The sequence below is a fragment of the Solea senegalensis genome, linkage group LG20 (assembly GCF_019176455.1).
Source record: "Solea senegalensis isolate Sse05_10M linkage group LG20, IFAPA_SoseM_1, whole genome shotgun sequence".
In the NCBI taxonomy this organism is placed as follows: Eukaryota; Metazoa; Chordata; class Actinopteri; order Pleuronectiformes; family Soleidae; genus Solea; species Solea senegalensis.
The window spans coordinates 3,382,250-3,397,206 of record NC_058039.1 but is presented as its reverse complement, the minus strand read 5'-3'; the positions used below and the strand labels follow the sequence as shown (position 1 = coordinate 3,397,206).

The 14,957-nt window shown below is 42.2% G+C and overlaps 1 protein-coding gene across 1 annotated transcript in view; it reads left to right on the top strand.

Moving 5' to 3' along the window:
* The first annotated feature begins 10,617 nt into the window (after positions 1-10,617).
* The window catches only part of LOC122786422 (dolichyl-diphosphooligosaccharide--protein glycosyltransferase subunit STT3B), a 72,169-nt gene continuing 67,829 nt past the window's right edge, over positions 10,618-14,957 (top strand). Inside the window, exon 1 of the mRNA XM_044052711.1 lies at positions 10,618-11,136. Within this exon, the coding sequence (XP_043908646.1) occupies positions 10,877-11,136 (260 nt within the window). The 5' untranslated portion in view covers positions 10,618-10,876. The remainder of the gene's footprint in view (positions 11,137-14,957) is intronic.

The following is a 14,957-nucleotide window of genomic DNA, read 5'->3' as shown; positions in this document are numbered from 1 at the left end:
ATAAACTGCTGAATGACGGTGGTTTTACAGCAGTAGAACTAACGTCTGAATCTTTGTGTTTTCAGCCTTGTCTTGTATGAAGTACAAATATCTTACCAGAAAATGACTTTGGTAGAAATTAAAGTCACCTTTTACAATATTACTTAATATTACTCAGTGGTAGAACGAGTTGTCTTTCAACTGGAAGGTGTGGGTTTGATTCCCGGCTCCACTGTATGCGTCCTCGGGCAAGACACTTAGATTTTTGAACATTAAGTTGAATGACACAAAGTAAAATCATCAGAATCAGAGCCGAGAAAAGTAGTTCTGGGGGAGAGTTTGGGACACTCAAGTAACATGCATATGACCAACTGATGGAGAGCGGTTTTATTGTTCAAACGTGTTAAAATAACATAATTATGCATGTATGTTTGTGGTTTAAAAATGGTCTAAATAAACACAGATCATTACCAACTCTTCTTCTTCTGATTTTAATTGGCAGTAACGAGCAACAAAGACAGTCAGAGTGAATTTAAAATGGAAAATACAGTAAATAGTACAAATAAAAGTTTCTAGAAATATAAAGAGACATGAATTTTGTAATTAAGTACACTAACTTTTACATACTCCAACCTCTTTGCAGCCGTCTTTGCTTCTCCAGCTTCATTTTGCTGTTGCCTCCATCTGTCTTGACATAAAATGAATCACTTCCTGTGTGCAGCGCAGGTGTGTCGCCCACAACTTGAGATATCAGCACCTCTACACTGAGAAACACACAGGACTGAACGTCACAGACAGTCCTGTTTATACTAAAGGTGTAGATACAGTTTTGCACAGAAGACAATCGTGAGCTGGACGCAGAGACGGTGATGCAGAGACTGAGCGTGTCTCGCTGTGTGTCTCGCTGTGTGTCTCGCCGTGCCAACCACCAAGAACTCTCTCACGACACACCGGTTTCCTGAGGAAGTGTGTCATGAACGCCGGCATCCTCCCTGTCGTCTACCTATCTTTGCTGGTGGACTCTTTCGGGGACAATTCGTCCTCCTCCCACAGAGCGACAGAGGCAGCGGTGCACGTCACTGGCACCACATTCCCAACCGTTCAGCTTACTGTCACACCAGTGTTGCCTGTGTACGGCACACAGCATATGTAAGGACCCACAGCCCCCGAGCACACAGTCTGTTCTCCTCGTCTTCCCCCGTCTGGCAAACAATCCAGGAGAATGGCTGCGCGTACATGCCGTCCTACAGACGCACATCTCAAGTTTCCACTCACACATAAGCAAATATTGCACACTGCATGTTTGTTTACCCGCTCGCCTGCAACTGTCAGTGTTCTGTGCACAAAATAAGAGAAATGCAGACACGACTGCCGGCGTCAAACCAGGACTTGTGTACGTTTGTCTCTCTCAAATTATATCACGCGTTTAAATAAGCGATCTTTTCTTCTACGTGTTATTGAACTGTGTTGACCTGCGGCGAGCTGAAGGGAAGCGAGAGCTGAGCATCTCCTGTTCCGGCTTCACCAGAAAGGAAATAAGGGCAGTGTTGATTCTTTTCTCTCACATAAAGGATATTTATTATATATAACAGGGTCACTTCATTTAATTTATTACCTGACTTCACCTAACTTACAGTATCTGTTTCCACAGAAGGCCTCAGGCACAAGCCCAGACCTGATTACCAGGAAATTTACATCTAAAAAGAAGAATCTACAGATATTTCTAGACATCTAAATCGTGTTTATCTGAAAATGTGCACATTTTGCACATTTGTTCCAAGTTCTGAAAACCTGCTGTTGCATTTTGTTATTTTTTTAATTCAAGGTCAGTATCGCCACACTTAAATAATACAAGGCCACATTAACGATTTTACTGAGTTTGCTAACTATAAATTGACCATTGAGCATCTTCTGCTCTGGCTTCAGATCCCAAAATGTGTATATGTTGGTGCACTTTTTTTTTTTATTTTTTTTTTTTATTTAAATCTTACAGTTTGTCAGGAAATGTCATGACCCCCCCTCTGGTTTTCTGTTTCCTGTTTTATTTTGTACTTTCTCCTTGTGTTAAAACCTTTACTTCCTGTATTGCCTTCGCACCTGATTGTCTGCCCCGCCCTAATGTGATTCACCTGTGTCTTATTGATTAGCCCCGCCTCCCTTGTGTATTTTAGTCTCTTTGCTCTTTGTCAGTTTTCTCCTGCTGTCTGTTTCCTGTTCCCTGTTCAAAGGTATTTTTCAATTTGACTTTTTCTTTATGTCTTTAACTGCTTGTTTGGATTGATTTGACCTTTTGTACACTTTTTATCGAGCCTGCATTTGTGTCCTCCATTTTGGATCCTGCCCTAAAGCTGTTGTCGTCAATGTCATCTTTCGCGTTTAAACCTCAGTGTTGTCAGTTAGCGGCGTTAACACAGACCCATTTTAACAGCGTCTTTTTCTTCTTTTTTTTTTTATCGTGAGATTAACGTTCTTTTTTGGCCTAGCAAACGTTTTTTTCACATGCTGTTGCACTCTCAGGGTGATACACAGCCTCTCTTATTATTGTGCGGCTCTCACAGTAAGAAGAATAACTCAAAAAAGCAAGCCAATCCACTTTTCTATGTTGATTAGAGCATTAAAATTAGAAATTAGAATAGATAAAAATGTGCGATTAATAATATTTTAATCGTTTGACAGCACTAATTCTCCTGCTTCATCATCATATCATGTCACGTATATCTCATTGTCGAGTTATCCGAGATTTATTGTTAAACACCGGTGGTTGAGAGACTTGCTGCAGACCAGAGGTATCTGCTGCAATATTGAGCTGTTTGACACATTTTTCATGTATTCTACATTGAATTTTTTTTAAAAACGCATTAGATCCTTGTCTCCGTCCGTCCTCCTCCTTCTCCACATGTCCCCATATTCATTAGAGAATCCGGTTAAGTTGAACTCCACTTGGGAGGCATAAATAGTTTTCTGTCAGATGACCAATCGAGGGCAACTGAGGAGAGAATCGATTGGACACAGGACATGCATGCACGGATATATAGAGCTGCCTTCTTGGAATGCTTTTTGGTCAGAAAATACACACAAGTGTTGAACCTAATTTTACACAAAACGATCACATCAGAGCGGCACAGAAACCCTAAGTCAATTTCACGTCACGTCACAGAAATAGGATTACGTCTTCCTTACAAGTAAAATAAAGCATGTATTCATAGATGCCTGTTTGGATCAGTGTCAGTGAGGCAGCGCTCGGGTTCAGGGCTGTGATTAAAGCAGTAACACATAAATCTGATGTCTCCTGAACAGAAACAGTCTGAGTTGGCCACTCAGGAAAGTGAAGGAGGGCTCATTTGTCAAGCTGAGACAGCTGAGGAAATAGGGAAGCATACTTTCAATTTTCAACACGTGAGCCATATTTATTTTATTTATTTCATCGCCTCCTGGGAGGGAGGTCCATGTCAGACCGAGTTGAACTCTTTTCCACACTTTACATTCCTCACTTCAGAATGACAAGCCGCCGTTTAAAAAGATGTCAATGCTGCTCCCTCTAACAGAGCTGGGGAAATGATTTTTCAGCTTAAATGTAAGCAAAGCACAGACTGCTTATCTCCGAACTCGGATTACTACCTCACTCATCATGATCGCCCCATTACACTCTCACCGCTTGCTTTTTTTTTTTATTGAAATGTTCTTATTACGTTTTTTGTGCAGCGTGTCAATTGATTTGAAGATTTAAAGAAACGAGGTCGGAGTCGATTTCTTGATGAACGATCTGTAAAGGTTTCCACGCGGTACGCCACACGGTTGGTGTAGTGGTTAGCACTCTTGTCTTTGCAGCAAGAAGACCTGGGTTCGAGCCCTGGTTGGAACAAGGGTCTTTCTGCATGGAGTTTGCATGTTCTCCATGTGTGTGTGTGGGTTTTCTGGGCTCTCCGGTTTCCTGTCCATTCCAAAAACATGCAATATGGGAATTAGGTAAATTGGACACTTTAAATTGGGTGTGACAGTGAATGGTTGTGTGTCCCTGTCCCTGTGTCAGCAGAGATTGGCACAGCGCCCCCCTGCGACTGTCACATGGAGGATAAAGTGTTAGAAGATGGATGGATGTTTCCGAGATTATTTTATAAATACTGTGATTTACCCACTTTACTTTTTCATTTAATTGGTCAAAAACGAGATCTTATAACGTCTAGATTGTCGAACGCTTTCACAGTACAGTGTATATAAAGATGTGGTGTGTGTTTGTCAATCACAACCGCCGTGGCGTCTGTAGCTCACGCCAATTAAACGAGAAACATGACAGATGAATGCAGCGGATGCAGTGGCATCCTGAGGCAGACCCAGCTTTGAATGAATTGAACAAAGGCAGCCTGATCTCCGGGATGATAGATTACGGCGTATTCTGTTCCAAAACACAACAGCTCATTACACCTTTTTATCACAACAAGTTAAAGTCTCCAGTCTGGACCCGAGTGGTCGTGGTGAGGAATAGCTAAGTAATGCAGTGGTGTAGATAATCACTGTGGATCAAGATTAAAAGCCCTGCCGTACAATTTGAACTCCAAAGCGAGTGCACCTTCCATCAAAGTCAGGGTGCAGTTGTTGTGCGGTTGGACGGTATCATGTGAATGTGTTACCGGGGACTGAGGGGGCTCATGTTCACATCCAGCACATTTAACTACTCTCTCTGTACCCCATTGACCGTTGGAGAAATGGCCCATGCTCAGTGTGAAATGGTGTGTCACTGATGAGGCCACGCAGGTATAACACTGAGCACTCACACCATCCAGCACCAAGTCACCTCAGGTCATTCACTCCAATAGTGTTTTTAGATACACCAGTTACATGGTGTATATATCACCCATGTGCATGTATATATACAGTATATTAGGGATGGCACGATACCACTTAGTTGTGTCTGATATGGACATCCAATCCAATCCATCCATTTTCTACCTTTATCCACCACATGAGAGGCATAGGAGGCGCTGTGACCAACTCAGCTGACAGGGCGATAGGCAGGGGTACAGTGCATCACAGGGTCACAAAGAGACAAACAACCATTCACTCTCTCATTGAAGAGTGTCCAATTTGCCTAATCCCCAGATTTCCTTTATTTATTAGTTTGGACTGTGGGAGGGAGGCGGAGAACCTGGAGAAAACCCATGCACACACAGGGAGAACATGCAAAACTCCATGCAGAAAGACCCCTGTTCCATCCGTGTCGCGTAACCGGGCAAAGGCAAGAGTGTTAACCACTACACCAACCACGTGGCCCCAATCCGCTCCAATCCAATCTAATCCAATCCAATCCAATTCAATCTAATCTTATTTATCAAGCACTTTAAAAACAACAGACTGCAACACAAACTGCTGTACATCAGAGAAAAATAAAATATGAAAACATAAGACCTAATAGATCTAAGAACAAACAGTGAAATGTACATTAAAACAATATAATACTGTAGAAAAAACACAAATAAACAAGTCATACAATAAAACTATAAAAACAGTGGCGTGTCTGACATGCTGTGGAAGATTGTTCCACAATATCACAAACTAGAGTATGTACCGAGACATTTTAGACTTTTTAAACTATGATGCTGTTAACAACACATCTGTGCTGTAGCCATTTCAAGCTACTTCAAAGGCAGAATTCTCAAGCTGTGTAACAGATATTCTGCAGGTTCATGCTAACGATGATGTCCTCTCTTTGAAGACAGACTCCCTCTCAGAAAGGTCTGGGTTTTGTCCAAAAATGACTAGGACACAAAAGAGTTTTAAAAAACCTCTTACTGTCTATTTATATAGTACAATCTCAATGTATTATTAGAGCCCGAGCACTCACACAGTGGTGTGAGGGCCTGTTGGGATTCCTGGGAGAATCGCATTATTTAGCTATGAAAGGTTAGTGAAGATGAAAAGTTATGAAAAGGCCGTTGCCACGGCAATCGTTAGAATTTTGGCAAATTTCAACCATTGGCCACAAAACAGGAAGTGGCCTGTAACTTTGCTGCACATAGATCCAATCCGCACAAAACTTCATGTGTGAGATAAGAGGCTCGAAAATAAAATATTAGCACATAAAAACTCAAGGACATAGCGCCACCTGCTGGCAGGGCAGTGTCTGTGAGGGCATGCACACTATCTCACCTATAAGTATATAGATAGATGGATGAATGGATGGATGTTTGTACTCTTTGATTCTGGTCAGAGATTTATTAGTGGTTAAAGGGAGTTGTTTTTTCTCTCTCTATAATAATTGTAAGTTCTTAATGTTATGAAATAATTGACTTGAGTATGTGTGTCTGTATATATATATATATATATATACATATATGTATGTGTGTGTGTGTGTGTATATATATATATATATATATATACATATATATGTATGTGTGTATGTATATGTGTGTGTGTGTGTGTATATATATATATATATACACAAGAGTTCATATGCATAAAAATAAATGAATAAATCTGGCTTTGAAAAAAAAATTACTTTGATATTGACTTCAAAGAAGTGATATTTATTTCTCACCCTGTCATTTATCACTGTGCCATTACACTCTGTTGTCATGGAAACCTTTTCCAAACCTGAATGCTGAGTTTCCAAAATCACTAGCTTATTTTCTTTAACGACATATGAAACTTGGCCTTGGGCTAATTATTATGACGCTAAACAGATTAAAATAAAAACCTCTGTTGGCTCCAGGTAAATTAAAAGGTTTATAGCGGTTTGACGTCTCACCTCACCAGGATACTAAATGATTTAAGTGCTCTCATTTCTGTGAATGACTGCATTGGTGTGCTGTGTGCGCCGATGATTCCCGGCTTTGTCTAATGGTTCTGTTACACTGGGTCACAGAGAGACAGACTCTGTGGAGTCTTTGAAAAGCTTTGTCTCATAATGAGCAAACATGCAGTTCTTTATAAAAGCCATGCTTTTTTTTTTTTTAATGAAACGTCGCTTGAATGTTGGATTTTATACGCTTAATTCTACATTTGCATGATTACAAAGGAAAACGCCTAGTGAATCAATATCTCAAATTTCCTTTTCTGTGTGTATAGAGGGAGGAAGAGGGATGATGAATCAAGGCCTCCACATTGCTGTGTTTGACTGTGTGTGTTGTCCTAGTGATGGATTGGTAATCAATCTTCACTGCTCTCCTCATGGCTTCCCCGCCTTCCAACCAGTGCATTCTGGGGAAAGAATCCAACCTATCGGTCTGAGTGTCAATAGGAGGAGTCCACAGAGGTGATTCTAATTCTCATTTGGGGAAATTCAGTTGTCACACCGTGTCAGGAATCTGAGGAACATGATGTGTCTGCTCTCCAGACGTCGCTCACCCTGCAGGATGTCGGTGCCTTAAAACAACAAAACAAATTGCAACATGGGATTCTTTCCGACTGTGCGCATCACACACCATCTGTACTGGATTGGAGGCTTGCTTTGAAAGTGAACGGCAACTTTGCTTTAATCAGAGCAGCAACTTCACGGAGGATTCTCCACTTTGTCCCACATGCTTATATAACACTGTGCACGACTGACTTAGAGATCTGAGATTGCTCTGCCGCTTGTGACAAATCGCTAATGCCGCATTTATGATAGTGTCGCTGTTTGGAGCGCTCAGGATTCACAAGTTAAAGTGAAAAAAAACAAAGCAATTACACAACCCCCTCTGACACTCTCACAGATGCAGTCAGAGCCGAGAAAATGACACAGAGGAAGGTGCAAAAAGTGTGTCTTGCAGTAGGATCTTAAGCTTTTTTGTTTGTTTTTTTTTGCTCGAATTGCCTTTGGCAGAATAAAGAAGTGTAGACACCTTAGAATGCCAAGCATAAATTCAGCAAGTCTTTAATGTTCTTGGGAGAAAAGGAAAGAAAAAAGAAGAGCAAAGACAAAGCAAACAGAAGCGCTCAGGTCTGCCCCGAGAGATAGAGGAAGGCAAATCTGCCCTGTCTGGCAACGGCATTCGTTTACGCTGGCTTTCCTCTGGCCTTGGCCATTAGACAATGGATGCAATTGAAGTCGTCTGCTTTCTCATAGCCCGCGTTTCTGTTTGTCTTAAAGGTCACATTTTGGAGATGGAGGTGAAGGGCTGACGCTGTTGCATGTTCATCATCATGGCATCCGCGGTGCTTCATGAATAATCAGGGCGCATGTTTGAACTTGTGAGTGCATCCATCAGTATGCACGGGCTCGTGTGTGTGTGTGTGTGTGGGACTGAACGTGTTTGGCTGTATTGTTTCTGCAGACACTGTTGCCTGTGGGTGTGAATGTGTTGTGTGTATAAATTATTTTATGGCAATAGCACATGCCAGTGAGATAATGCCAGTTGAGGCTCTCTGTGTGTGATATGAAAAACCCTTATCCACTCCTGCCACTCCATCTTTCCTCCATGATGACCCCCATCAGTTTCCATAATCACCCTTTTACTCTCCTTTATTATCGGCCTCCCATCTCCCCCGTCCCTCAGACACTATATTCTCATCTGCCTCTTATCTCGTCGTCGTCACCTCAGGAGATGGCCCCCGCTCCACAGCTGTGCTCCTCTGGCTCAAACTTCAGTCCAATTTTCTGACATGAATGTTTCATTTACATTTTTATATCATGATTTCATGGAAGACAAAGCTGTAGACACAGTGTTTGCAAATGTGTGACGTTTTCAAACCAGGAAAAGGACTTATATTGAACATGTAGAGTATATACAGAATAACACAGATTCTGTTTAAAACCTTGTTACTCTTCGCCGAAAACGGTGCAAAAACGCTGTGATTGGAATTTACAACAGTGTCTTGAAAGTCAGTAATTAAACTGGCTTGCTGTTTGTTTGTTTGCTTGCTTCCTCTGATTGTGCAAAGCTCCGGGGGTGATCTCGGTGCAAGATGAAGCACTTTGTCGCAGGTGCAATTTGCATAACGCAGCATTATATTCAGCATATGTGAGCGGAGACATTCTGATTCCTGGACTCGTTTGTTCCTCTGTTTGAAAAGGACTGTTAGACAATTGCTTTCTCCCACACCTTTGAGATTGAATCCCATCTCTGATAAATCAAAACATGTCCCTGTCTCAGAGTCCTACGGAAAAAGTGCGAGCGCAAACTGAGCGTGGACGATAACTCAGGAAATGTTGAGCATTTGTTTGAAACAGGTGTCTCTTATTCTGACAGTGGCTTTCAAGGCTCCGGGGGACGAGTTACGAAAAATACATCCTGAGTTAAATCGAATGATAAATGTTGTGCTCTTGTTTTTGCTGGGGGACATAATAATGATGAGACACATCAATCTTTATTACCACCCAGTCCAGAACATCCAAGGGCAACAGAAATATTGCACTCACAGAGAGCGTTCATCTTCACTGCCTGTAGCTTTTCAACACAAGAGCTTCTTTTTGTTGAGAAAAACAACAACAACACGTTTTTTTTCTACTCTTTACAACTTACAACACATCTGGTTGAAGGCGGGGCCAGGGTGGGACCGGCCCCACCTCAAATCTGATTGGCATTACATAATGACTTCAGTTTCTTTCTTGTTCACTCCCAAGTTTGTTTGTTATGTCCAGAATGAACATTTGTCTTGTTGTTTATTCATGAAGTAGGATTGTGATGCTTGTGCGACATCAGACCCAGCTTGTCACGATATTCTTCTGCTCGAAACGACCTGGCACGTGTGTCAAGCCAGTGTGGAGCAGAAAAGGGAACAGGTGCGGCTGCATAAAAAACGAATACACACACATACCACAAATGAAAACATTACCCACATATTTGCTAACGTGCTAATTATTCTTCAACCAGGATGGAATCTGTCCACAGCAGAAAGAGCCTGACCATTGTGAGTGCAAAGCCATGGCTTATAGATGACTCATAACTAATACTTATCATCCTTTAATTCCTCTGTCTGTTAGAAGTAGGAGAAACCCAGAGTCGACAGTTTGCAAATGAGGAGACGTCGGAGGCCGAGTTTACAGTAAATAAACAGGGTAGATTATATACTTAAGCACAGATGGATAAGAGTGAGTATGGCCGTGCAGTAAAGTAAGAAAGTAAATACAAATTAAAGCGCTGGATTAACTGGCTAATGGAAACATTGCGGGAGATAAAATGCGTTCGTCAAATAAACTGGGGAAAGCAATCAGAGAACATAAACCTGACTGTTCAGTTTCCCACGTACACCCTTCTCTTCCTCACAAGGTTGATACTTATTTTAAGTAATACTGAACTTGTATGGGTGCAGTCATACCAGTGCCTCACCACTGCTGCTATACTTTATTTACAGTACACGCTCTTTAATGAACACAGGTGTGTGCATGGTTGTTTGTGTGAAATATAGCCCTTTTATGAGACTTGTCTGCATCATAGGAACTTAAATCAGATTAAGAATGCTTCTTTTTTTATTATTATTTTTAATATGTGAATATTACACTGGCTGAATTTGACTTCATCTAAGACAGGGATGAGCTTCGTTTCAATCAGGAACAGACACAACTCACTCTCTTCCCATTGGTGAACCTCCCTGTCTGTTTAATCAAAACGCAACTGTGATTGGCTCCAAGAAATAAACACCCGCCTCTTTACATCTGTCGATCCGTGAGAGGCTTTGAAGCGTCATCAAAGCCCCGCCCGTCATACTAGCCCCGCCCCCTTTCCACCGGCGTTCTATCGCGAAACGGATTGACTGTTGCGGGCACTGAACGTGGCGCATGAGAGTGCGTGTCGGGATGTAACGGCCGCCTGTCCGTGTAACGACACTGAATTTCAACACACAAACGAGCGTTAAAGCCCGGGGGACTCCGAGGATAAGACACACCGGGAGAGCGGGTGCAAAAACAAGGGAGCGGAGACAGACACGGGAGCGTGGCAGGAGACGGACGCTCGAGCAAGCCCAACCGACACCGCGCGCAGAAATGGCGGAGCACCACACAGTCAGCGACGGCAAGCACAAAGCGTCCACCAGTGCCGGGAGCTCGGTGCACGGGAACAGCCGACCCGGCGCCGCGGGTGGAGGAGGGGGCAAAGGAGGCCTCTCTGGCGGACTGACACAACCGGCGGGGTGGCAGTCGTTACTCTCGTTTAGTATTCTTTTTCTGGCCTGTCTGGCAGGATTCAGCTCCAGACTTTTCGCCGTGATCCGGTTCGAGAGCATCATTCACGAGTTTGATCCGTGGTAAGTGAGCTAAGCTAACATTTGTCAGGACATTTTGGTTAAAAAAACTGCCTGCAGCGGCAGAAACTGAGGTCTGTGTCGCTCCGTACGGGTTTGTTCTATATGGAAGATAACTATTATCACTTGCAGCGAGAAACTGTTTGGATGTCAACAGTAGTTAGCTTTCATATACTAAACAGTCGCTTCCCTTTAATGTACAATAAGAGTGGTGTTGTGTGGGACTTTGCTTGTGGATGTCGCTGCGCTGATCCTCTGTATGGGTGGATCTTGTCATTTCTGTGGTGATCCTGGTTCGATGTAACCTAGAATTCTCTTCAAGTACGTAAGAGATGTGAGGAGCCTTCAGCTGCGACCATGCTTAGGTTATATAAAACTATATAACCCATAGCTGTTGTGTGAATAACCAGGCGTGAAGACTTTCTCCAGCTGGACACACTTTTCTTTCCCACTCCGCGCGAGTTTCATTCCACTGAAAACTCACTTTCAGTGTGAGCAGGTGGAGTCGCTGCTTTTCACCCGCTCTCGTCGATGGCTTTGATCGGGGCTATTGTTGATGAAATAATCAATTTTTCTGTTGCAGTTCAACACTAATTGCCGTTGGAGAGAATAGCACTGAAACGGTTAATCGATTATTAATCACTCAAAATCTATTTTGATTATTCATCAAACGTCATTTTTCTCCACGTAAAATAAAATTGTGTGTAATTTCATCCTCTTATATATGAATTAATTCTAGTGCTTTTGTTCTTATATGACAGTAGTCTTAAGAACTATGATTTCTGGACACCTTTTTCTTTCTGTTACGGGTGAAATCGATTCATCGAGATAATTGACATAGGAGAGGAATGCATGTTGGCGAGAAATAGTCACTGGGCCCCCATGTTTTTGCACCAATAACAGCCGGTGGTGGTTATAACAGCAGGCTGTTTGTAACCAAAAAGCCAACTGATCCAGTCTGATGTGTCTGTCATCACAATGCACAATGATTATTCCTCTCTGTGCCACATGTCACATGTGCTCACAAGTGTCACTCCACTCTGTGGCATTGAAGCACATTTCCCGCCTGAGGCGCTAATTTATTAATCTTCAAGGGCAGGTGTTCACTTTTGTTCAGGGTGACATTCACGTCTTCAATTACGTTGATAACTTGACTGCGTGTCATAGCCAAAGGCCAGGGTTTAAGGCTGGGACTGCAACAGAGAACCCAGTCCTTCCTTCACAGCTTTCTTTCTGTACGTCCAAACACAAAGCTCGTCGGCCACACAGTTGGTAGTGTTACAGGTGGTGTTATGTTCCACTTCACACGCTCACGGTAGGATCTGTTTTGCCTCACTATGAGTTTCCAAATGTGCAGAGCCATAACTGCGTAGCTCGTTGGCACATGACTTCAGAACTGAAAGCAAAATGTTTATTTGACATTTGAAGTTTAAAAGCGCCTACAGCTAAGACTTGTCTACATCTCCTTGAAGTATTTCCTCTTGGACCCTGAAAACAAAGCCAGGCTTGAATGGAACCGTCTGTTGCATGTTTAAATGCGCAATGTTGTAAAAATTTATCCGAAAGTCAAAAATTACATCACTCAGTAAAGAGCTTAATGCCAGAAATACGTCTTTAGTTGGCTTGTCATAAATCTTGCAACATTTGTCCCCGCCGACAGCAAAAATTTGACCCTGTTTATAATCCTGATCCACTTGCTGGGAAATATTGCACTACATTTTTGCAATAGTTAACTCTCTCGTGCTCTCCCATGCGTGTATATCCGCTTCAGTGCTGGAATATGCATTATTCAATAAGTATTCTGATCAATTCTGTTGCCTCATTTACACGAGACAATTCTTAACCTCTTTTTAAAAGTGGGCTTTTATCTTGCACTGGCTGCTAGAACGTCCTGACCTGTTTGACAGCAAGAAATAAGAATGGGAATTTTACAACTGCAGGCTCACGGGCTGCTGATTGCAAGTGGCCTTCACTCTCAGACACACATGATTAGTGCCGTTGTCTGAATGCTTGGTTGCTGTTAGTGATTTTCCTCTGTGCACAGCTTCAAGTTATCTACAGCTAACCATTACATTAAACAAGCTGGCAATTTGAGGAGATGGGGTTTACAAGCGCCAAAATAACAAGCTAATTCTGCAATATGCTAACACCACACGCTGTGTTGATCTTGCAAACATATTCCTGACGTGACATGTCTTATCTGACTATGCTCATTTTGGTTTCCCAGTATTTGCTAATTGTTTTTTCTTTGGCACTCATCAACGTAACAAAATTAAGTTTTGGGACTTTAAAATGCATGTCACGCTCTTTAAAATGAATGCTCAGTCCTGCCAGACAAAGAGTCAGGTGAGTGTTGTGACTGTCTACCAGAACTAAACTTTTTTAGAGGTTAACTTCTTGCTCATGCAGGTATGAGCACATTTATGTGGCTTTGGCTGCTCTTTAAAGCAAGATATTTGTTCCTGCTCCCCGAGCTACCTTTTAATTCAAAAGTCTTTGTCCACTTTATTGAGTTGGTGAATGGAAATTTTAATTAAATGGGGTACTTTGTGGTGAGTGTTCCTTGGAAGCAGTCAGGTTTTTCCCACTTGGTCGTGTTAGTGAGGAGAAAGAGGAGAATAATCTCTTGAGGGCAACAATGAGCTGGAAACTCAGGTATAACAGGACAGACATGTACATGCACACTCACTGTTTCACTTCTCTTTCCCTGCAACCTGTCGGTTGCTTTGGCTCCTAACGCCACACATACAAAAACACTTAAGTGTGTCCAAACTCGATCTGAGCCTGGTACAGTCAGTCATTATGTTGACATTAATCGAGCTAACGCCGTCGTCCGACAGCTTGCCAAATGAAAGTTCACATGCACAGGAGAAAATCTCTTTATTGGCCGTGTACGTCTGACTCCTCCCCTGAGGGCGGCACTGTATCGCTGTATGAGCTAGTGTGTATTGAATGCGTTTCCTGTTGAACTTTACATCACAGAAAAATATTGTAAAGTATGTTTTGTGCTTGCTGTACATGTTAATCATGATAGAAATTTGATTGAGTATGGCTCTTAAATGTGCTGTGTTGTCTGAAGAAAGACGCTGCTGCCGTATGATTTCCAGCAGCGGTGCTGCAGTTTATATGTCGTCTCCTTCTACTTAAGACCAGGGAGGAACGAAATGTTGGTGCATGCACAGAACTCCGAGTCTGACTCCAGTCTGACTAAGTGTATCTAAGCTGGAGTAATCGGACTATAAATCGCATTATGTCTTACATTAGTAGTGTTAATCACTGTCAATGTGCACATACTTGTTAAATATAACTTTATATATATGTAAAAACTGGTATTGGTGGCTAAGGCAAAGAAATATTTGCTATGAAAAAATAGTTTTGGATGCGTATGGCTGCCAAACCAGAAATCCTCTTTTTGTTAAGTGAAATTTAGCAACAGTTTTTAATGTAGTTCAAGATGTTCAAGTTGAAAAAGTTTTGTTTAGGTGTAATGTTTGCGCCATCTGCTGCTGTGGTGTTTTTGTGTGCACAGAATTAAGAAATGAATTCTAGCTCAGGAGCCACTGTCTCCCTATCAGAACCTGTTCCTCCACCCCAGCTTATCACACCTGCCTGCCTGCTTTTGCCCCCTCCTTCAATATTCTGCAAAAATGTAGGCGTACCAAATTTGAATATTCCTCACAAAACTTAAATCCAAAAGCTACATTGAGTGCAGTGAAACCTGAAATGTCAGCGGTTTTACAGAAGGCTCGTGCAATCCTCCACTATCTCAAACTCCACTTTGATAACAGCCCAGACAGGATGGTTAGGTGTTTCAGGCCTCTTTG